This window comes from Marmota monax, unplaced genomic scaffold (assembly GCF_021218885.2).
Source record: "Marmota monax isolate L192 unplaced genomic scaffold, Marmota_monax_Labrador192_F-V1.1 WCK01_AAM20220418_F8-fsc00087, whole genome shotgun sequence".
NCBI classification, from domain to species: domain Eukaryota; kingdom Metazoa; phylum Chordata; class Mammalia; order Rodentia; family Sciuridae; genus Marmota; species Marmota monax.
In genome coordinates, this window is record NW_026693476.1 from 2,234,166 (window position 1) to 2,258,859 (window position 24,694).

Sequence of the window (24,694 nt, forward strand, 5' to 3'; positions counted from 1 at the left end):
AATATTTTCTAAAGAAAAAAGAAACCCAAAACTCACTTAATATTTACAAAGCACTTTTTAATCTCCTGATGTATCTAATTCATTGTTTTCCCCACTCCAATTATTGCTCTAACACACTTACACAATACCTCAAATGATAAGGGCAAGAAAAGTAAAAAAAAAAAAGATGCTGCCAAAAGGTGTGTATTTTATGCAAAAAATAAGTAACAGCTGATGATCCCCAAAGAAGAAAGAGGACTTAGTATTAACATTTCTTTAAACTGCTACTATCATGCTTAGCCTCACAGACCACTGGCACCACTATAACAAAACACTATAAACTGAGTAGCTAATAAACAACAGAAATTCACAGTTCTGGAAGTCCAAGATATAGATGTCAGAGATTCAGTGTCTGGTGAGTGCCCACTTTCTGATTCATAGATGGTACCTTCTAACTGTGTCCTCACAAAGTAGAAGGGGCAAGGCAGCTCTCCAGGGGCTTATTTTATAAGGGCACTAATTTCATTCAGGAGGGCTTTATCCTGATGTCTCAATCACCTCCCAAGGGCTCCATCATTAATGATTAGGTTTCAATATATGAATTTTGGAAAAATACAAATATTCTGCTATGTTCTATAGCAAAGAAAAATATGCCTTTTCCTAGTCAACCTAGGAGATTAATTATCAATTGTATACTCACCACACTGAAATCAAGGTTGTCTTCAATCCATCTTTGTCCATCTAGAAATTCATCATGAAGTCCCATGATATAAAGGGTATCCAAAGCATCTACTATAGTAGCACCCATCTGTGAACTTCCTATATTGGGGGAGGGGAAATAATTCATTAAAAGATCCCCTTCATATTAGGTCTATTTTATTTTACATGTATATATTAAAAGTAAATTAAAGACTATAAGGACCAAAACAGAATACCCAAGACTGTTCACCATTCGCTTAGAATAGAACTTATCAGAGGAGGACATACAATCTATCAATAAGTACATGAAAAAATGCTCACCATCTCTAGCAGTCAGAGAAATGCAAATCAAAACCACCCTAAGATACCATCTCACTCCAGTAAGATTGGCAGCCATTATGAAGTCAAGCAACAATAAGTGCTGGCGAGGATGTGGGGAAAAGGGTACACTTGTACATTGCTGGTGGAACTGCAAACTGGTGCGGCCAATATGGAAAGCAGTATGGAGATTCCTAGGAAAGCTGGGAATGGAACCACCATTTGACCCAGCTATCGCCCTTCTCGGTCTATTCCCTGAGGACCTTAAAAGAGCATACTATAGGGATACTGCCACATCAATGATCATGGCAGCACAATTCACAATAGCTAGACTTTGGAATCAACCCAGATGCCCTTCAATAGATGAATGGATTAAAAAAATGTGGCATTTATACACAATGGAGTATTACGCAGCACTAAAAAATGACAAAATCATGGATTTTGCAGGGAAATGGATGGCACTAGAGCAGATTATGCTAAGTGAAGCTAGCCAATCCTTAAAAAACAAATGCCAAATGTCTTCTTTGATATAAAGAGAGCAACTAAGATCAGAACAGGGAAGAAGAGCATGAGTCAAAGATTAACATTAAACAGAGACGAGTGGGGGGAGAGAAAGGGAGACAGAAGGGAAACTATGGAAATGGAAGGAGACCCTCATTGTTACACAAAATTACATATAAGAGTTTGTGAGGGGAAAGGGGAAAAAAAAAAACAAGGGAGAGAATTAAACAACAGCAGATGGGGTAGAGAGGGAAGACGAGAGGGAAGGGGAGGGGGGATAGTAGGGGATAGGAAAGGTAGCAGAACACAACAGTCACTAATATGGTATTATGTAAAAATGTGGATGTGTAACCGATGTGATTCTGCAACTTGTATCTGGGGTAAAAAATGGGAGTTCATAACCCACTTGAATCAAATGTATGGAAGATGATATGTCATGAGCTTTGTAATGTTTTGAACAACCAATTTAAAAAAAAAATTTAAAAAAAAAGATAATATAGTTTACAATATTTTACTGAAGATGGCACATTGATAACTAATAGAAAAATAAAGGGAAACTGAAAATATAATTCTCCTTAATTTTTGTCTGGTCAGAATATAAGATACCTACCTACTTAACTGAGATAGGAAAAAGAAGAAAAGAAAAAGGAGGATTAACTTTAAAAGGCAAGTGTTGTTCAAGATGAGGGCTAAGTCATAACACAACCATGCACATCTGGTTCAAATCCTCAGAAAATGCAAAACATATTTAAAACAATAATAAAATGTGTAACAAGGCTAGATAACCATAGTGGAATAGAAATATAACAACTCTTGGTAATCAAAAGCCAGTTAAATCATACTAAAAAAAATAACGAAATATGAGCTAGAGAAAATTTAAACATAAAACCTGTCCATAACAAAGAGAAAATCCTCAACAACAACAACAAAAAAATGTTTCAGAGAGAGAGGGAAGGAGAGATGAACTAATTCAACAAAGCCAGCCTAACACTAAAACTAGATTTTAAAAACATAGGAGAACAAAACAGGTCTCTCTTATTAATGAATATAATTGCAAAAATCCTAAATAAAATGCTAGCAAAACAAATCTAGTAGTGTAATAAAACCATAAATAAAAGAGAGTGAAGGCGTGCTCTCCAAGCCCACAAATGCAATTTTCTCTGTCCTCAAAGAATGGAAATCATTCGCACAGTTCATTGCCTACATTAACATGGCTTTACTATTCAACAACATAAGATTATTGTTCCATGGGATACTCTTATCCAGAAAGATTAACGCCACGAGAAAAAAAAAATGATTTATGGTTCATTCCAGAAAATTACTGAAAAACCTATTAAGTCTTCAACAGAAAATATCAAATGATGATTTACATCCCAAAACTCAGAACCCTTTGCCCTCAAATTCTCCTTTATATTCCTAAACTATTATAACATGATCCTTACTTGACCATAACCAAGAAGCCCTGCCTCATTGAAAACCCCTTTAAGTATGTCTTCTCACTAAAAATACAACTACTCCAACACACTCAATAAATATCTCATCTCTGTCCTTCCCTTTCTGAAAGGCTACTAAGTACTAAGGCCCAGTCATCTCCAAACTACAGTAACCATCAACAATTTTGTCACATTAACCAACTTAGTCTTATCAAGAGGTGTTCTTGGTGAACCAGCATTCAACATTACTTGGCTCATATTTTCATTTACCCTTCTTACTTTTCTTTTGATCTTCTATTTCTCTTACCCAGTTTCTACTGAGTAAAAACTATTTTCTTCTGATGGTTTAATAGATTAATTCTTTTGACAGCTGTCCTTAACTTACATGTCATTTTCTTGCTCCTATGTTCCTAATAATTTTTTCCACTTATCAATAAGTATGTCTTCTCACTAAAAAGACAACTACTCCCAAAACACTCTGAAAAATTCTTTGGTGTTTTTTTCCCTATTTAGTTCTCTTCACATTGATCTTGAATGTAATTTCTGAGTTACATGTGAAATTTCCTTTCACTTTTCTTGCTGCTCAGCTTTGTACAAGATAAAAATTTTATCAAGATTTTTAATCATCTACATATCCCTATCTCCTGTACAATTGCTTGAATATGTATTTTTATTTTAGTATACAACCAAAAATATTTATCAAACCTATTTGAAATCCTTAAAATTAGTATTTTGTTCATTCAATTTTTGTAGGTAATTATGCTTCTCTGTTATCTAATTATAAATTTAGTCCCATAATGCACATTTCCTAAAGTATTTGAGGAATAAAAAGATCTATCCCACTATTCCATATTGATCTGGTTATCTCCATAGGGACAGGTTTGTGTCACAAGCTAAAAGTTCATGGAAGAGAAGAGCTAACTTGAAATTACTGATGAGCATTACGATTTTTTACCTAAAACACTGAAGATTTCAACTGGTTAAAAAAAAAGAAAGAAAGAAAGAAAAGGCTTAAAATTGCAGAGTCAAAAAAGCAGCAAAATATTCATTGCACAATATATAAAACATTCATACAAAATTATTAGGGAAATTAACTAGAAAGAAAAAGGCACAACTTGAAATTTTTGTGCCACTTAAAAGGAAAAAAATAAGAAAAGAACTTTTGCTGCCACCAAACCAGCACAGCCTTGAAGACCATGAAAAGCTCAGCCAGCAGCCCTACCCAGTCCTAAACTGGACAATGTGGCCTGGGACTTTTTCCAACAATCTGTTAAAACATGGTGGATTACTACGTTAAAACATGGAGTGCAGAGACAATGCCTCATCCAAAGATATCAAAAAGACATATCAGAAACTGGCACTACAGTTGCATCCAGATAAAAATTCTGAAAATAAAGGAGTGGGAATCGTGCTGGCCAAATTATATTGGTATATTGTGTCCATGTATGAATATGTAACAACAAATCCCATCATATGCACAACTATAATGCACCAATAAAAAATGGGGGAAAAAAGGCAACAGAGAAAATTCAATCAAGTAGCTGTGGCATACAAGGTATTATCAGATGCTAAAAAACGGGACATCTATGACAAGTGTAGCTAAGAAGGATTAAATGGTGGAGGAGGAGGTGTAAGTCATTTTGATACTCTGTTTTAGTCTGGTTTCACATTCCACAATCCGGATGATGTCCTCAGAGAATTTTCCGGTGTAATAAACTCATTTTTGTTCAACTTCTTTGAACACAGATTTAAAGACTTCTTTGGGAACCAAAGCGGGGGTCCCCAAGGAAGCAGAAACTGAGATGCATGCTCATTTTTCTCTGCTTTCAGTGGATTTCTATTATTCAGAGCTGGATTATTTTCTTCATTTGATATAAGATTTACTTCATCTGGGTCACTAGTTCACAGGGCAACCCCTTCATTCTTTGCAACATTATTTGGCAGCAGTGGGATGGGCAACTTCAAATCTATATCAACTTCTATTAAAATAGTAAATGGCATAAAAATCACTACAAAATGTTGAGAATGGTCAATAAAGAGTAGAAGACTGAAGAAGACTGTCAGTTACAGTCCTTAACAATAAATGGTAAAAAAAAAATAGTGCTACACTTGGATAATAAGTAATTCAATGCCCACATTTTACACAAATGTTGAACTATAACATGCACCATTTTAACATTAACAGGAACTTTTTTTTTAAGATTTCAAGCAAACTCAACTTTCAGTATAATTGTATCTAATCTAATATATTTACACACAGCTCATCTGAGCCCATATTTGTCACAGACTTTTGAGTTTATTGTTGGGACCACACGATAGGACCATTTTTTGTGTGTGTTTTTAAAACTGTTATAGTATCTATATGCACTTTTATTTTTTAATAAATGTAATCCAAGGTGAGTCTTGACTTTTGAGTACTGCTAGGACAAGATGGTATACTGGATTTTTTTTCAGTAGTTTATAATTAAAGATATTAATATATTAATGGTAATGCATTTCTAGTTGAATAAAAATTTAAGAAGGCTTTCTCGTTGTGCATGAATGCTGGCAACTTAGTATAAGTTTTGACAATTGTTTTTAGCTTAGTTTTTAAAAGCTAGTAAGCTGGGTCTTTGTCATTTGCTTTAAAAAAAAAAAGAAATGTGAATGGTACATTTTTTTCCTGAGTAAAAAAAAATAATAATAAAATAAAGGAACAAATGAAAATAATTGAACTTATCATGCAAGTAAGAAAGAACAATAAATCCGAGAAACAAAGCAGAATTAGAAAAAGCTAAAGGCAGAAATTAATGAATTAGAATGAAGAAAACTATCAGAATAATATATTAAAGATGGTTCCTTGAAAAGAATCACATGGTAAATCTACCTCTAACCTAATTTTTCAAAAGCAAGTAACAAAATACAAAACAAAAGGAGTAAAAATGCAACAACAAATAAATACAGAAAAAATAAAGATAATTATAAGTAGCTCATTTTATTCATGTTTTAACAAATTTGGAAAATAAACAAATGGAATTGGGATCTTTCTATGAAAATATTGCATTATTTTGACTTATCAAAGGAAAAAAAACAGAAATTCTTAACAGAAAAGGAAGCAGAAGAAAATGAAAAGTTTTCAAAGAGCTAACCACTAAAAAGTACCACATTCCAGAAGTTTCATAGAATAAATTTCTACTTTAACTTTAAGGCTGACTACCTCTTATTCTGCATAAACCTTTATTAAACATAGGGAAAAAAGGACTTAAAATCTAATGTATAAATTTTGTATACAAATTAATGAAAAAATATAACTTACTAAGGAAAATAATTAGAGCAGATTATGCTAAGTGAAGCTAGCCAATCCCTAAAAAACAAATGCCAAATGTCTTCTTTGATATAAGGAGAACAACTAAGAACAGAGCAGGGAGGAAGAGCATGAGAAGAAGATTAACATTAAACAGGGATGAGAGGTGGGAGGGAAAGGGAGAGAGAAGGGAAATTGCATGGAAATGGAAGGAGACCCTCAGAGTTATACAAAATTACATATAAGAGGAAGTGAGGGGAAAGGGAAAAAAAAAAAAAACAAGGGAGAGAAATGAAGTACAGTAGATGGGGTAGAGAGAGAAGATGGGAGGGGAGGGGAGGGGGGATAGTAGAGGATAGGAAAGGCAACAGAATACAACAGACACTAGTATGGCAGTATGTAAAAACATGGATGTGTAACCGATGTGATTCTGTATACGGGGTAAAAATGGGAGTTCATAACCCACTTGAATCAAATGTATGAAATATGATATGTCAAGAGCTATGTAATGTTTTGAACAACTAATAATAAAAATTTTAAAAAATGGAAAAAAAATAAACATGTACAAGTATGTTCATAGCAGCATTACTTATAACAGCTAATGTTTTGAAATGCAAATATAATGAAAAAAGTTACTACTCATAAAAATAGATAAATTTCAAAAATACAATTTTTCAGCAGAATAATTAAAGTGCAGATCAATATTGGCACAACATGATTCTATTAAGGAAATGTCACTAAGTGGCAAAATACATGGAATGAGATGTCAGAATAATCATAACCATTTTTTAGGAAATGGTGACTGGGATGTAGGCTTTTAGATACTGATAGTGATCTATTTCTATAGCAGTGTAAATTGCTGACTCTTCCTGTTTGTTAAATTAGCTTGTACACATTTGTGGTTTGTGTGCTTTTGGTCTGTATATTTTATTTTCATAAAATGTTTACAGAATAAGATTAAAATTTTTAAAAAAAAGAAAATAAAGTAACTATCTGATTTCATTGTATGATGAAAACAGTGAGGAGTCAAATTGTTGGGCAATATGGTAAGTCTAACTTTATAAGAAACTAACAAACTGCTTTCCAGAGTGCACAATTTTATACCCCTAGCAGCAATATGACAGTTCCAGTTGTTCCACCATCCTTGTCAATATTTGGTACTGTTGGGTCTTTCAAATTTCAGACATTTTAATGGATATGTGGAGATATTATTTTGTGGTATGAATTTTATGTTTTTACTTGTTGTTTTAAGTATACATAACAATAGGATTCATTTTGACATAACTATAAAAGCATGGAATATAATTTGTTCTAATTCAGTTCCCAATACCTCTCCAATTTTATAGTTAATGTATTCTATATTCTAAAAAGAAAAAAAAAGTTACTTACTTAAAGGTCACAAAGGTTTTCTCATATGTTTTCTACAATGTTTTCTACAATGTTTAAGAGTCAAATTTCATTACTTTTCCAAGTACACCTCAAGTTGATCCAGCACCATTTGTGGGAAAGACTATCCTTTTGCCCACTGAATTATCATTTTTGTTGAAAATCACTTAACAATGTATGTTGATCAGTTTCACTGATCTCTTTGTTTACATTAGACTAAAACCCTACTGTCCTCATTATGAGAATTCTACAGCCAATCATAAAATCAAGTGATATAAATTCTTCAGCTCTGCTCTTCTTTTTTTAAAAATTATTTTGATTACTGTAAGTACTTCACAGTTTCATACTGGTTCTTTTATAAGACCAGTATTAACCTGATACCAAAGCAAGACAAAGACGCTTCAAGAAAAATACAAACCAATATCCCTCTAAAACAAGAAAGCCAAAATCATCACTATATTAGCAAATCAAACCCTAGTTAAGTTAGAAATAATGAAAATAATTTAATTAAATACCTACATAAATGCACATGAAAAATAAAAAGTACCTTTCAAAAAGCATTACAAAGTCAAAGAATACTCTTTTCCAATTCAAAATTCCTTTTTTATGTGCAAAAAAGACCCTTCCCTAACAAAACTAAGAATTCATTCTACTTATCACTGGTTTAATAATTAGTATCAGTACTAACTCTCCTCAGTCATGTGCCTCAAGGGCAGGTCCTATTTGGGCAAAACCAAATGAACATATTTTACCTTTTAGGTATAGCACATGGTTCAACCATGGGCACAAGATCCAATTTTAAAAAAAGCATGAAACAATGAATCTTTCACTGAAACATCTAAGAAACCAAACTATTTCTTGTCTACAGTGTTCTCTTTTCCACAGATGGAGCACTATGAAGACATGAAATTTCAAATGCTGCAACCATCCCGCTAATAAGCCAGGTAAAGATATGAACACAAAGAGATAAATAAAAGAAAGAGTTAAAGAAAAAAAGTTTAGTTGGAATCAAGTCTGTTTCAGGACTTCATTGAATTGACTGCATTTCCTTTTTAATTTAAGTCATTCTGATATGCATTTTCAATTATCTCCACATAAAGAATCTTCTGATGCCAAGGATGAATTACACAGAAGTCAGAGGAACACTAATTTCAGTTACTAATATGAAAGAATTGTTTAATAATCAAAGCTAGGAAAAAGAACCTGTTTTTGGTCAATTTTTCCCCTGTAGCCTAAAATAAAATTTCCATATCCATTTATATGTTCCTATGTTATAGAAGATGGACTTTTACAAGTTTCTGCTAACTTTTAAGATTCTGGTTCAATACAGGTATACTGAATTGGGTATGTCAAATGAGGCACAGAGAAGTTCTACACTTCCCTTAAGGCTTTTTATTAAAAGGGGGGAGGGTAAAAAAACAGATGTATAAAAATTCTCAAACCACTGAGAATATGAGATAAGCAGAAGGAACAAAGTAGGAAACAAAGTTTTAAACTTTAAAAATGTATCCTTTAATAAACCAACTACATACAAAAGACTGATCATAATCAAGGATCTGTTCCCATTTAGCTTATTTGGCTGGAAAAAAATTAAGCACTAAAAAAGTTTTAAAAAGACAAAACACCTAATTTTGACTACTGAAAATTCTGCAGACTGTGGTTTTGCTTTTTCCACCATTTCACTGTAAATTTTCTTCACACAATATATGTTTTCCATGAGATAAGATTAATATTTCTCTTTCTTTAAAATATCAGAACCAGTACCTATTAGATACATGAAAATACAACAGATGTACTAAGAAATATAGTTTGAAGAAAGTAGAAAATCAACATTTACTTCTTATTTTCAATTCATGTTTAAACTCCAATCCTTTAAAAAGGCTCAATTAACCACTGAACTTATTATAAAGGGATACTTGAGGGAAGAATTTAACTTAATTAACCAGTAAGTATAATGTATTTTTTTACATTAATGTCTCATTTTCTGATATCTACAAAGCAATGGGAACTTCTCAACGCGTAACCTCTGCAAAGGAAATATACTTTATTTCATTAAATGACAGCTATCAAATTAAATATAGTATCAGATTCTTGGTAGTTACTGATTATCTACATAAAGGAGAATTTTTTTTCCTCTTCTACCACATCATCTCTCAAAGCCAGGGAAAATTAATTTTTAAGACATTTTATTTTTGACAGAAAACAAGTTACATGATGACGAGCAATGACAATGATGCACAACTATAATCTCAGTTACTGTGAGACTGAGGCTGGGGAATCCCAAGTTTGAACCCTGACTTAAGCAACTTAGCAAGACCAAAGTTCTTTGTTTCAAAAACAAAAACAAAAAAGGATTTGGGATGTAGCTCAGGGGTTGAATTCTCCTGAGTTCAATCCCCAGTAATTCTCACACACACACACACATACACACACACATTATGAGGCAAATTACAGCATTAGAAAAAAATGTTTCCATAAAAAAAAAAATAACTTTATGACATTTAACAGAAAATGGATGGATCTGGAGACTATTAAGCCAATCCCCAAACCCCAAGGTCAAATGTTCTCTCTGATATGTAGATGTTAACAAACAACAAGGGGGAGAGGGGAAGAACAGAAATTCAGTATATTAGATAAAGCAGAATGAAGGGAAGGAGGGGGAACAGGAATAGAAAAGACAGTGGAATAAATCTGACTTAACTTTCCTATGTATATATATAACTACACTACAGTGAATCTCCACATCATGTGCAATCACAAGACTGGGATTCTAATTAGAATAAGAAGTAGTCCATGTTTGTATAAATACTTCAAAATATACTCTACTATCACATATAACCAAAAAGAACAAATAAAAATAAAAAATCTCAGGAATAAAAAAAGAAAAATGTTTTCATAGTGTCACAAGGAAAAATACTGTCATTTGAATTATTGTGAAGATATACTTTGATTAATAAAGAAACTTCATTGCATGTGACCAATATAGAAGTATAGTACCTTCTAATCCCCATTAAAATTTTCTTGCCTTCACCTATCATTGTTTAAAAAAAAAAAATCCATCACATCAAAAAGCATTTAAAATGGGGGTAAGGAGTAAAGGCAAAAAGGAGTAGATCAACAATTCTCAAGACTTAAACTTGAGTTTAATAAAACCTGTTCAGTCAAATTGGATAACCAACAAACAGAAAAGTTCAACAAGTGAACTGAGCTAAAAAGAGGTAGGAAAAACAAAACTCAAGATTAATACAACTCTTCCTCAAACCTCCATTAACACACAAACTGTTAATTTTTCCTTAAGAATTATAGATTTACAACATAACTCAATTTACCAACCAAGCCTGGATGTATTGCTTTTATTTTTTTCAATGTATATAGTACTAACGGAATTTCCTATCTCTTCCCTCTTCCTCTACATACGCAAATGGTATTGTGTTGAAGAAGAAAAACTACAAATAGTATTTGGAATACAAAGCATTCCAAAGTAACTAGAACTAAATCTTGACATGCTTGCAAAAAAATATACGTTCACAGTTCCACAGAAACACTCAGATTTTACAAAGTACTTTTAAAAAAATTAATCTTGTTTTAAAATATGGAAACAGAGAATGGAAACAGTTAATTAGAGAAAAGTAAATTTACCAAATATGTTAGTGGAGTGTCCTTTCCTTGCAATAGGTCTGAGTTCGTTATGACCCCATCCATATGTCCTATAATTATCCCAGGCATGTTTCATCATCTGAGAAGAAAAAATTATAATTCATCAAATTAAAATATTTGCAGACCATTATTTTTATATTTCATGTAATTCAGGGTTCTATTACCATATTCTTATACATTCTTCTAGGTCTCCCTACATAAGCATATGATTCAATTAACACTTGTATCAGTGTGAAAAAACTCATAACTATGTTAATCTCAATCTATACATAACTATGTTAATCTATGTAACAGAAAAAAATTATGTGTAATCAACAATTTTTCTTGAGGAGCAAGGTGTTTGGCATTCTTTACTTTTAAGAACTGCCAATCCTTTTGAGAACAGCTACCCTGCCCTCATTGTGATTGTATCAGTGGTGTCAATCACAGGGCTTTGCTTCTATCTCTAATTAATGCAGCATGGCGAGAAAATTTCTTACCCTTCAATCAGAAGTCAGAAAACTTTACTCTGCTGAGGTAGCACAAAAGCAGTACTAGATAATATATAACCAAAACAACACAGTTTGTTTAAAAAACAAAAACAAGCAGCTTTTTAGAATTTGGCACACATGTTATAGTTTGCCAATCCTTAGACAGAGTGACTGGGTTATGTGACTTAAGTAGGGACAATCATATCCTTTTTAAACATACTATTATAGACACTGGGAAACAGGGAGACTTTCATTTTGTGATCACAAGGCCTATATAATATAGAATCCTGGAGCTGAAAATGACTAGCTCTCCTATCATGGAAAAACTAGATAGCAAAAGGAAATAGAGATAAATGCATACTACTGACAATTATATCTACATACTTAGATTGAGTCAATTCTAAATCCATAGTTTAAATTCATTAGGCTAGTAAACATTTTTATATGAGTTAGTTTGAACTGAGTTTCTTACAACTCAAGAAATTTGGTAACAAAGTATTTAATTATATATCAGCAGAATTATATAATACTAGCTATGGTGTATCAAAAATCTATTCATTTAATAGCATACTATTCATTAAAACATTTTCCAATTTGTTTAATGCAGGCAGCATGCTCATACATCTAAAATAGACAAAGACTTTATAAGAAATATACTCTGGGGCAATATATTTCACAAACACAGAAAAAAAATTCTTTTAAAAAATTAGCAATAGATAAGGAAAATACCATACCGTGAGCAAGTAGAGTTTAACCCAAGACTAGAAGACTAATTTAACTAAAAAAATAGTTAATATAATTCACCATATTAACAAAATAAAGGGTGGGGGAATTGTGATCATTTCTGTATAGACAAAAATACAGACTATTTGACAAAATTCAACACTCATTCACAACAGAAATTTAGTAAGCTGTAACTACAAGGAAACATCTTCAACCTAACAAAAGCATCTTCAAAAAAACCTACTGCTAACACAACATATGTAATAATAAAACCCTAAATGATTAAACCTGTAGTTAGGAACAAATCAAGTTTGTTCTTTCTCAGCATTTCTTTCAAACAATGTACTGGAAGGCCTTGCCAGTACAATAAAGACAAGAAAGAGAAATAAGGAAAAAGGGAACGTACTTCTATTCCTATAGGACATGTCTATGTAGAAGGAAAATCCTAAGCAATCTACAAAAGAGCCACTAGAATCAGTAAATGATCTTAGCAAAGTTAACAGGCTACAAGTTCAGCAAACTAAAATCAGTTATATTTCTGTAAAATGAATTCTGTTTGTATTTCTAGCAATTCACTGAGCCTCAGGGTCACCTTGGGGGTCCCCTGAACACACATGGTTATTTATCTGAAATTAGTATATATATGAAAAGTTATTTCAAAAAATTGTAGTGGCATCTAAAAAAAAATCTATCACTGTTCTTCCCTCCAACACTGTCAAAGAAAGTATCTTAAGCAGTCTCTGTATATAAAACAAAACCTCTAAAGATAAGGTAAAAATTAGAGTACAGCTCTATTTTCACTCCATCAAGGTCCAGGTTTTATAATAATTTATAAGTCCAACTTTAAAATATCTAATAAACCTTTTATATCCATTACTAGAATATATGCAAATAGATATTTGGCCATTTAAATTAAATGCTTTATTTTAAGATAAATAAGCTTTCTGAAATATTGTCCATACTATCATATTCTGACAAAATCTTTTCCTTCAGAGGCTGTACAAGTACAAACTCCATGCAAAATTATCATAAGTTCTAACCAACAAAGTTCATCTCAAATATACTGGATTTTCCTCCCTCAGTTACTCTCTTTTATCTGTAAGTAAGTCCTAGAATAATAGGTTGAATTAAAGGCCCCTGAGACTAAATAAATATAAAAAATTTTTAGATAAATCTTTCCCCATTCTTCAATTCATAGAGACTCTGTGGAAGAAATATGTTCTTAATGTGTAGTACAGTTTAGAGGTACCATAATAACGCCTTAAAAATAGTTGATATTATGCTTACTTGTTTATGAAAAGATTTGCACAAGCAAAGATTCTTAATAACTAAAGACTTAAAATTGATTATGCTGTAGAAAAATTATAAATGGATTCTATTCTATATTATTTATAAAATGCTAAATTTCATAAGATATCTGAACACAATGAGAATGCTAAAACCATCAAAACAACCTTGTGCCAGGCACGGAGGCACATGCCTATAATCCCCCCAGTTCGGGAGGTAGAGACAGAAGGAGCAGGAGTTCAAAGCCAGCCTCAGCAACAGCAAGACATTAGCTAAGCAATTCAATGAGACCCTGGATCTAAATAAAATACAAACCCCAAGACTGGGGATGTGGCTCAGTGGTACCCCTGAGTTCAATCCCTTGTACCAAAAAAAAAAAAAAAAGAAAACAACAACCTTGTATCAAATTTGTTATTGTACATAATTATATTACAATCAACACTAAGAAAGAGACAGAGCTCTAGTCTTTACTGCCAACCTAGAAACTGAAATACAACTATGACCCAAGAACAAAAAATATCAAAATATGGCAACACAGATGGTATAAATATATATATTTATATCCACACACTTCTGTAACCAGCCCGGTAAACACATGTCCATAACCAGTCCATGTCACAAATCTCAGCTTATTACCTCTTTAATTTTTTCCCTTTTCTTTCTTATGTCACTATCTTCTGGTTCTCCACCACTGATTCCTACAAGGTTTGGAATAGGGACTGGTGGCAGAGGCTTGTTCTCTTTTATCTTCATTTCTTGAGCTACCTTGTTTTTCTCTGTCTGAATTTCTGCACGTATTTCCTCTTTTGACTTCCTTAATTTTTCTTTTGCTTCTTCCAGGGCCTTCTCATGGTCTGCTCGAATTTTATTTCTCAAACGTTCTTCTTCTTCCCTAGGAGGAAAGAAAAACAACAACAAGAAGACTGGTAAGAGTGAGCATTCTTAAGAAAATCAACCTTTAAACAAGAATAAAGTTCCTCATCAAACTGATCACTGTTTTCTAATCCTGACATTGAAAGACAAGAATGATATGAGTAAGAAAATGAACTTGATATGAGTAAGAAAATGAACTTTGCTGAAGAGTAAGGACTTTACATAGTAGGGAAAGAGGAAACCTAGAAACAAAGTTCCAAGTTCAAGGTTAAGTCAGAATAGAGAAAATGGCAGTTAGTAACTTATGGGTACATGAAAAAAAGCAGAAAGCAGTGAAAAAATTAAGGGAGGAGAGAAAGTAAACAGAATTAAGTGTCAGAGATGGAACGAAAATATAAATACAAGGACAAAGGGGAAAAAATACAAAGGGAAAAAAATAAATTTCATTTGTTGTAAGTACAGCATATGCTTCTAAAACTTTTAAATTTTGGAACTAAGATTTCATAGTGCGATGGTTCAACTGATGTGGACACGATCACTTAAAACCCTCCTTGGTTACCATTGAAAATACAGACTCCAATTTAATATGTCCATTTAAAACCTATGGATCTGTACGAGTGTTCCTTATCCTAAATATTTGGGATCAGAAGTGTTTCTGATTTGATAGGGTTTCATGTTTTAAAATACGTGCACAGAGATCACTGTGTCTAGAATAACACTCATTCCCATTGCATCTTTAATTTCTAAGGCCACCTTTAAAGATAGATTATAACTCCTGAGCTCATCATATGATACCCAAACTCAAAGGCTGGTAAACCTTATTGAGCCCTCAAACCCTACTGAGCCATGAGCCCTGGTTCTCTGAAGAAGTAGAGGTAAGAATAGGTTATCTGTTCAGGGCTCTTTCTTTTGTTTCTGGGTGGTTTAAAAACTGGTCAATACAGGAGTCCCTGGAAACAAGCTAACCAAGTTCAAACTCCCAGAGAGCCCTACAACCTAGAGTCTACTCTAGTTCAGCTGCTTCACTATGACCTCCAGAGGCTCTGCCCTGACCATATGGCTCACATGACCTCCCCCCAGAGCATGAGCTGAGCAGGACTTTCTGAAAAAGTCCTCCTTCAAGGCCTGAACCACATCATACAAGAACAGAGACTAACTCCTGAACCATAGTCTTCTTTCACAGACTAACAGCTTCAAAAGAAATATAAAAAAAATTACTATTTCAGAAGTTGTGGTTATAGTTACACATATTTTAAGGTACACATGTTAGTAAGAACTCAAAGGTAATATGCAGATAATAAAAGCAGTATTATTCAAATCTGACTTTTAACCCAGGCTCCAAAACAGTATATCTAACTGCCTTACCTGAGGTCTCCAATTCACAATCCAAAGCGGAATAGTTGATTCCAGTACCCAACACTCACTTTTCTGCCAATCTACATGACAGAACTAATGAACTTTCTGAAATTATACTGATTATATCATTCTCTCATCCCTTATCCTTAGGAATTATATTCTGGCCTATTAAAAAATTCTATATAATGTGCCCTCTACTTATGTATCCCTCAATATCTAGTCTAATACCTGGAATATAATAGGCACTCAAAAATATTAAATACAAACAAACACAGATTTCAAGACCCTCATCTAAAGTGATTATGAGATAAACATTTATGGACCACCATAAGGCTATAAATGATCAAGAGCTATACATAGAAAATCTGACTTCAGGGTAAGCAATCCAAATGCACCCTCAAATACATATTAAAATTCATGACATGGTAATATGGTAACATTTAGGTGTTAATAACACCGCCATGTGATAGCTTCCTATTTATTATTTTTATTAACTAAATGTTAATGCTAGAATCAATTGTTCCTCCACAAGAAGTACACTTAATAGCAACATGTGTTAAAAATTATATAACTTTTGTAGAAATAAAAAAATTAAATTTTAATGTTCTAGAAACAAGCTCCAGTCATATTATCTCACTTTATTGAACTGACAGTTTAACTTTTCCATCAGAACTTGTACTACTGAAATATTGTGAAGAGTTTTATTCAAAGACCTGTTGAAAATCTAAACCATCTATAAATGCATTTGCACTTGTCCCTCAAAAAGCACTACTTATTTAAGAGTTTAGAAAGCATACTCACCATTTCAGAAAACCCAACATCAACTAGAGTTCAAAGACCAATCACCTAGTACTTAAGAGGAAATGCAGAATTTCAGGAATTCAATTAGAACTCCTGAGAACTGTATCCAAAAAGAATCATTTTGTAATTAAAGGGCCTGGGGGGATTTTACTTAACCCAAAGTCAGGAGACAAACATTTTAGCTTCAGCCCTACCAACTCACTCTGCAATCTGGCATAACCACTAAAAAAAAAAAAAACCTTCAAGATCAGGACCTTCATCAATAGAGACAAGAAAACAGATGATACTACCCTGACTATATCACTTTTAAATAGTGCTTTTTACTAATTACTTTCACTTACATTGGATCCACTGACCTAGGAGATCCAAGGTAACTAAATGAGCTCAGTAAATGGTAATATTCTATACACACATTAAGTCATTAATTATTTCAACCCTCCTTCTAACCTCTCCTCCAAAATACAAGGGATGACAGCAAACCTTCCAACTGTCACAGGAAAGAAAGCACTTTATTTCCTTTCTTCCATAACAGTATTTTTCTAAATAACCACTTAGTGGCACTAAAACATTTCTAGCTAATATATTAAAGTTATACCCATTTATTAGACACCATGTGATGTTTCATTGTTTCTACATGTGTATACATTGTGCACTAATCAGATCAGAGTAAACCTATCTCCTCAAATACTAATCATTTCTTTATGATGAAAACATTCAAACTCTTTCTGTTTTTTTTAATAAATAGTACATTATAATTAGTATTATTATATACTGCAAAAATTTATTTTCATTTTGATCTTCATTCAACTGGCTCCTCAAATTTCATTTCAACAGCCAATTTCTAGATCATCAATTGGGTCACCCCTTTTCTCTTCTTCTTCTTGATGGTACTAGGAATGAAACCCAGGGGTACCGGTCAGTCCTTTTTCCCTTTTTTTGAATTCTGAGATAAGATCTTACTGTTTTTCAAGTAAGACTCAAACTTGAGCTCCTCCTGACTGGGCCAACTGAGTAGCCAGGATTACAGGCTTTTGCCACCATGCCTGGTGGGTCATTTCTTTTGAACCTTTATTTCACTTAGATTATCTTTCTTTTCCAGATTTTTAACTTTGACAACTTTGTTTTAACCAGCTTTTGCATCACTATGACCAAAATACCTGACAAGAACAACTGTGAGGGGGAAAAATTCATTTGGGGCTCACAGTTTCAAAGCTCTCAGTCCACAATGGCCAACTCCATTGCTCTGGGCCCAAGGTGAGGCAGCATGTCATGGGGTAGGGCCCATCAAAGGAAAGCTGCTCAGCTCATAGTGAGGTCAAGACATGGGGGTGGAGGGGAGGTATAAGTGGCCACAGAGAAGAACATCCCTTCCAGGGCATTCCCCAGTAACCCACTTCCTCCAGCTGTGCCCCACCTATCTACAGTTACCACCCAGTCAGTCCATTCAAACTAGGATTGAATGATTAGGTCATAGCTCTCATAGTCTAATCATTTCATCTCTGTATATTCCTGTATCAATAGGAGCTTTGGGGGGACACCTTATATCCAAACAATAACAAACTTCAACAGATTCATCTGTAAACATCTCTTATTTTCTTTTTCATCAGTGCTTTTATCTGCCTGTGTAGTAAAGAATCTGTCCCTCCCCAAATTAAAGTTTGGCCATTTTCTTTGGTTTCTGGGAAGTAATCTGCCAAATGTGATAAAGTATCTCTGTCTATCCACAGTGGGATTGGCCTCACCTGACAGTCTTAGGATAGAAGACAGCTCTGACAGAAACACCAACAATGTAACTTTGGGCGAAAGCTCTGGGTCACATAGTTCATCCAGAGACTGAGTTCAACAATTTAGACAAGAAAACAATATTGTCTACAGAACAAAGCCCCCGTAAAAATTCTGGACCCTGAGGATTAGGTGAGTTTATCAAGATTGGCAATATTCCAAGCACACTGTCACACACTGATGATGGGAAAACACACTATGTAAAGGCAAACACCAACAAAACTAATAATTATGGCTTACATACACCAGGCAACTGGTTTAGTCAATTACTTAGATTACCTTATTTAATACTCTTACCAATTACTTGTACTAATTTAACCCTCTATTAAAAACCTTTCTTTTTCTTATTGTGAAAATAACAAGGCACAAAGAGAAAAATTAAGTGACTTGTTCAGGGTCACAGAGCTAGAAAGTAGAAAGCCTGGATATAAACAAATGCATTTTGACTTCTTAAACACCATACAAATGCTGCTTTCTATATGAGAGGAATTTTATGTAAGAGATTGTCTCTTACTGATTGCACAGATATTAATAACTGTCTCCCAATAGATACTACTTCTTCCTTAGCCTTGGAGCCCTCAATTGTTTTGTAAGGTAAATGTTCCTACTAAATAAAAACTATTAGCCTCTCTTATTGATACTGTCCTACAAAATTTTTGTGTCTGATCAGAAATTAACCTCTATCTTGGTTAAGCCACTGTTACTTTGTGATTTTTGTAATTGATAAGTAACCTACTTAATCTTAACTGAGACATTATCCATCCTATTTGGTCTACTTTCCTGAAGCTCTTTTTAGTTAGTATTTTGAGTGTTGACTTGACAGGGATGAACTACCAATATATTTCCTTGTCCAATTAGAATATTTAAATAAACCATGTGTGGAGGCACTCTGAAGAACAAAAATGATGCTAAATTACACAGGGATACATAAAATTACACTGAGATCTTATTTGGCAAAACTATTTCCTTTTGTAGTCACTTTCAATTAGAACTTTTAACCTTCACCTAGAAACATGAAGTCTCACTCATTCTTTTAAAATAAGTAGATATGGGAGTAGGAAAGATGGTGTAATAAGATGGACATCATTACCCTAGGTACATGTATGATTGCAGAAATGGTGTGACTCTACATTGTGTACAATCAGAGAAATGAAAAGTTGTGCTTTATTTGTGTACAATGAATCAAAATTCATCTGCTGTCATATGTATAAGTAATTAGAACAATTAAAAAATAGTAGATAAATAAAAACCTCCCTCCTAACTGCCTCTAACTCTACCTTCACTGTTTTCCTCTTCCTTCCTCTCACCACTATACCTTTTTAAAGAGTACTACACTTGTTTCTATTTCCTAGACCTTACGTAATTCTTCTATACACCACAGTGAAAAATTGATAGCTAAGCTTATCCTTTCTTCAAAATTCTCTTTTCCTCAAACATGCCTTTCCAATAAGCTTACCACCTGGCTTTACCATCTTCAATTAACACCAAAACTGTATTCCATTCTCTGGGCCACTTCTGTTCTTCCCCAACATACTCCTCCTATTAACATCAACTAACTGTACTTTCTTAATTATATCAAAACACATATGTTCAGCCTTCATCAGGTAACTAAGTACTCCAGATCCAAATGACTAACACTACATAGGTTATCACCATTGAATATTTGCCAGATACCTCCAATTCAACATCTCCAAACAGGATTGAATAATTCATATGGTAAAGGAAAATCACGGGCTAAGCTTGTTCATGAACACATTATCAAAATTAAAAATCAATATTGTAGCAAAGCAAATCAGCAATATTAGGAATCAGAAAAAAGACAATTCATCAAAACTAACTGGATTTTTCCCAGTATGCTTCATACTATCAATATAACTTATCTACTAATAGGTAAAATAAGAAAAATAGAATCTGACAAAGACAGTGGTAAAATTCAACACCCAGGACTAATGGAGAGGTAGCTCAGTGGTAGGGTACTTTGTCTAGCATGTGAATGGCCTTGAGTTCAATTCCTAGTACCACCAAAAACAAAAACAAACAAGCCAAAAAGAAAAAAGAAAAAAAAAACACACACCATTTCTGATACCAAAACCTAACGGCAAAGAAGAAAAAGAGAATTTTAACTATATAAAAGATGTCTTCTCAAAATGACAGCAAGTATAATTTTTAATAATGAAACTACAGAAGCAATTCCCTCCCAAATGAGGGAAACAAATAAGAATGCTCATCATCACAGCTTCTATTTGGTTGTAGTATAAATCCTAGTCAATAAAATTAAACAAAATATAAGGAAAAGAAAGTTTTAAAAAAATTCTGTCACAAGCAATATCACTTCTACAGAGAAAACCCAAAATAGCCAAAGAATCGTTATAAATAAGAGTGCAAGAAGTCAGGGAACAAAACTACCTAGCAGACAGCATATACTCAGTAATGTAATTTCTTCTATTCCTACCTACTGGATCCCATCTTTCTAGATTCCAAGTCTTCAAACTTCCACTGATACTTACTTTCTTCTATGGCAATACCAACACCATTACGCATCCATTTCCTCTTGCTAAGAGTTCCAGGCCTTGTTCTTTTGACTAAAGTTTTAAGAAATATGTGAGCCCATATGGACTTTAAGATAACTATTCTCAACCATTATAGACTGTACTAAATTTTTTCTTATTACTCCCCCAAACTCATGAATAATTTACCATTACCCTTATGTGCTAACAAAAAGAAAGAATCAATAATGTAATATGATCTTTTAAAAGATAAATGACAGCTAATACCATAAATTTTTAAATAATGCTAGACATTAAACAACCTTCTCAAATATCCTATATTTTCATAATATTCAAGAGAAATTTCAGAGAATCCAGGAAAGCACAATAAAAACAGTAGAAGCAGTTATGTAAACAGCTACCTATATACAACATAGGCCAAAAATGGTTTTAAGAAATGTCTACAGGTCAGTCAGCAACTAGTACAGAAAACACTAAAACAGAAGCATTCTATAGAGCTTGGTGGCTAAGTATCTGAAGGAATTTAAGCCTTTCCAAAAAGAAATGCTAATCATGACCTTCAAGGTCATAAAATAACTCCTTAAACTTGGAGGTAACCAAGATGTCAACTATCATAATGGAACTGTTCACAAATTCTGCCTAAGATGATTCTCAGCAGCAACTGAATGTACTCTATCTGCTCAGAATAATACAGTTATATAAACAACAAAGAACTTTCAGAATGTTATCATTTTAAGCCAAATCGTGTGTTTTCCAGTATACAGATTGTAGGTAAGAATGAACAGCACAAACTGTATCATATTTGGGCTCCCCATTTCATAAGAATGAATCCTACTATTCTTAAGATAGCTTAATAGAAAAGAACAACCATTTCTCAATAGAGGTAATTGGTCAGCCACATAAAAAAGTCTAAAAAATACTCAATGTCAAACACTGAAAAATCCACTGAACCTCAACTTTCAACACTAAATCCAACTGCTTTGATCACATGATTCCCATATAACACCAAAATGCTTCCATTTTAATAATGCAGCCCCTGGACACCAACAGTAACTCACTGTCTCTAAAGTTTGGCTGACCATTTGTTTGGCTACTCAAAGATTTCATTTACATTGAGAACAACTATAGATTATTCTAACTGGAACTTTAATAGGATTTGAGTTAATAGTAATTTCAGTTTAAATCAACGGTGATAAGTTATTAAATTAATTTTAGCTTAACTCAATGATGATCAACCATCATATTCCAAACATGAGGGGCCCTGAAACTGGTGCAGGAAATACACAGAAAAATATGACACCTTATTTCCTCAAAAAATATTTCCACAGAAGAATATGACACCTTATTTCCTCAAAGGGTTCTCATAAATAAAATAGGCACAAAATGTGTGAATCAAAACAGTGACTATCATAGGAAAGGAAAAATATACATGGAAAAAGAATAGCCATTTTCTAAGCATACCAGTATGACTGGAAAGCACATTTACAGAGAGAAATGGCAGAAAAAAATACATGATCTTCAAACAGAAAGGGGAGAACAGGAGTTTGCCAGGCAGATAACAAAAATTAGGACATTCTAGGGATAGAAAGCAGATTGTACAAAGGCAATGAAGAAGTTATATAACATATCAGATAGCAAATTAATTTAATACAACCACTAAAGTATAGTATGTAGGGTGGAAGAGGGTACAGTAAAGTAGGATATACTAAGCTTAACAAGGAAATCAGAGAAAGCAAAAGCTCAATTATGAAGAGAGCTTACAGTGCATTCTACGGACAAAAGCAAGTCAAAGAAGGACTTCAACTTGAAAGTGTCATAATTGTACTTAAATTTTGAAAAGAGGACCCCCTCAAAATTGACTTGGGAGTGGAGGAGAGAAGGGAGATGATACAAGACTAGAGGCAGGACACCTGCGACGGACCGACAGAACAGGCCCAGCGGCCCGCAGGCCTGGTAGACACATCACCCCAAATGGAGGAGGGGCAGAGCCGCCACCCGCGCCTGCAAGGTAGACACATCACCCCAATTGGAGGAAGGGCCCAGCTGCCGCCTGCAAGGTAGGCAGACCACGTGTCCCAGAGAAGGGGCCCAGCGGCCTGCCGGCCTAGTTGAAAGATCACCCCAATTGGAGGAGGGGCACACCGCCGCCTGCGCCTGCAAGGTAGGCAGACCTGCAACCTGGAGAACAGGCCCAGCGGCCTGCCAGCGTGGTAGACAGATCACCCCTATTAGAGGAGGGGCCCAGCCGTTGCCCGCAAGGTAGGCAGACCACACAACCCGGAGAAGGGACCCAGAGGCCCGCCAGTGTGATAGACAGATCACCCCAATTGGAGGAGGAGCACAGCCGCCACCCGCGCCTGCAAGGGAAACTTTGCAACTATACAAGAGCAATATAAATATATAGGGGGAAAATTCAATAACACAACAGTTTTACCAAGCAGGAAGAAACACGAACAGTATGAAAAGATAAGGAAAGAAAGGACCACAAGCAATGCAGGTCAACTCAACTTTAGAAGAGGTAATATCTACAGCAGATGGAATGTCAGATAAAGAATTCAGGATATACATGCTTCAGATGATCTGGAGTCTCAAGGCAGACATTAGACAGCAAAATCAGACAATGAAAGATCACTTCGACAAGGAATTACATAAACAAATCCAAGAAGCAAAAGATCAACTATACAGGGAGATAGAGGTTATAAAAAACAAACAGAAATCCTAGAAATGCAGGAAGCAATAAACCAAATTAAAAACTCAAATGAGAATACTACCAGCAGAGTAGAACACTTAAAAGATACAACATCAGACAATGAAGACAAAGTATTTCAACTTGAAAAGAACATAGACAGCTCAGCGAGACTGTTAAGAAACCATGAGCAGAACATCCAACAAATATGGGATAACATTAAGAGACCAAACTTAAGAGTCATTGGGATACAGGAAGGTATAGAGGTCCAAACCAAAGGAATGAGCAATCTGTTCAACGAAATAATACGAGAAAACTTTCCAGACTTGAAGAATGAGACAGAATCCCAAATCCTAGAACCCTACAGGACGCTGAATGTGCAAAATCATAAGAGATCCACACCTAGACACATTATAATCAAGATGCCCAACATAGAGAATAAGGAGAGAATTTTAAAAGCTACAAGAGAAAGGAAGCAGATTACATTTAGGGGTAAACCAATCAGGATAACAGCTGATCTTTCAACACAGACTCTGAAAGCTAGAAGATCCTGGAACAACATATTTCAAACGCTGAAAGAAAATGGGTTCCAACCAAGAATTGTGTATCCAGCGAAATTAAGCTTCAGGATGGAAGATGAAATTAAAACCTTCCACGATAAACAAAAGTTAAAAGAATTTGCAGCTAGAAAACCATCTCTTCAAAACATACTTGGCAAAACATTACAGGAAGAGGAAATGGAAAATAACAATGAAAACCAACAGTGGGAGGTAGTACAGTAAAGGGAAAAAAATAATCAAAGAGGAAAAACAAACCATGTTTAGTAACATAAATAAACAAATATGGCTGGAAGAACAATCCATATCTCAATAATAACCCTAAATGTTAATGGCTTAACTCACCAATTAAGAGACACAGGCTAGTAGAATGGATCACAAAACAAGACCCAACAA

The 24,694-nt window shown here is 34.0% G+C and overlaps 1 protein-coding gene and 1 pseudogene across 1 annotated transcript in view; one reads left to right on the forward strand and one right to left on the reverse strand.

The window, feature by feature from the left end:
- The window catches only part of Man1a2 (mannosidase alpha class 1A member 2), a 150,930-nt gene that overhangs the window by 102,686 nt on the left and 23,550 nt on the right, over positions 1-24,694 (reverse strand). The window contains exons 2-4 of the mRNA XM_046458186.2: positions 14,373-14,628; positions 11,239-11,335; positions 680-798 (exon numbers count right to left, since the gene is read on the reverse strand). Coding sequence (XP_046314142.1) covers positions 680-798; positions 11,239-11,335; positions 14,373-14,628 — 472 coding nt within the window. The remainder of the gene's footprint in view (positions 1-679; positions 799-11,238; positions 11,336-14,372; positions 14,629-24,694) is intronic.
- On the forward strand, positions 4,432-5,054 carry LOC124101945 (dnaJ homolog subfamily B member 6-like; annotated as a pseudogene).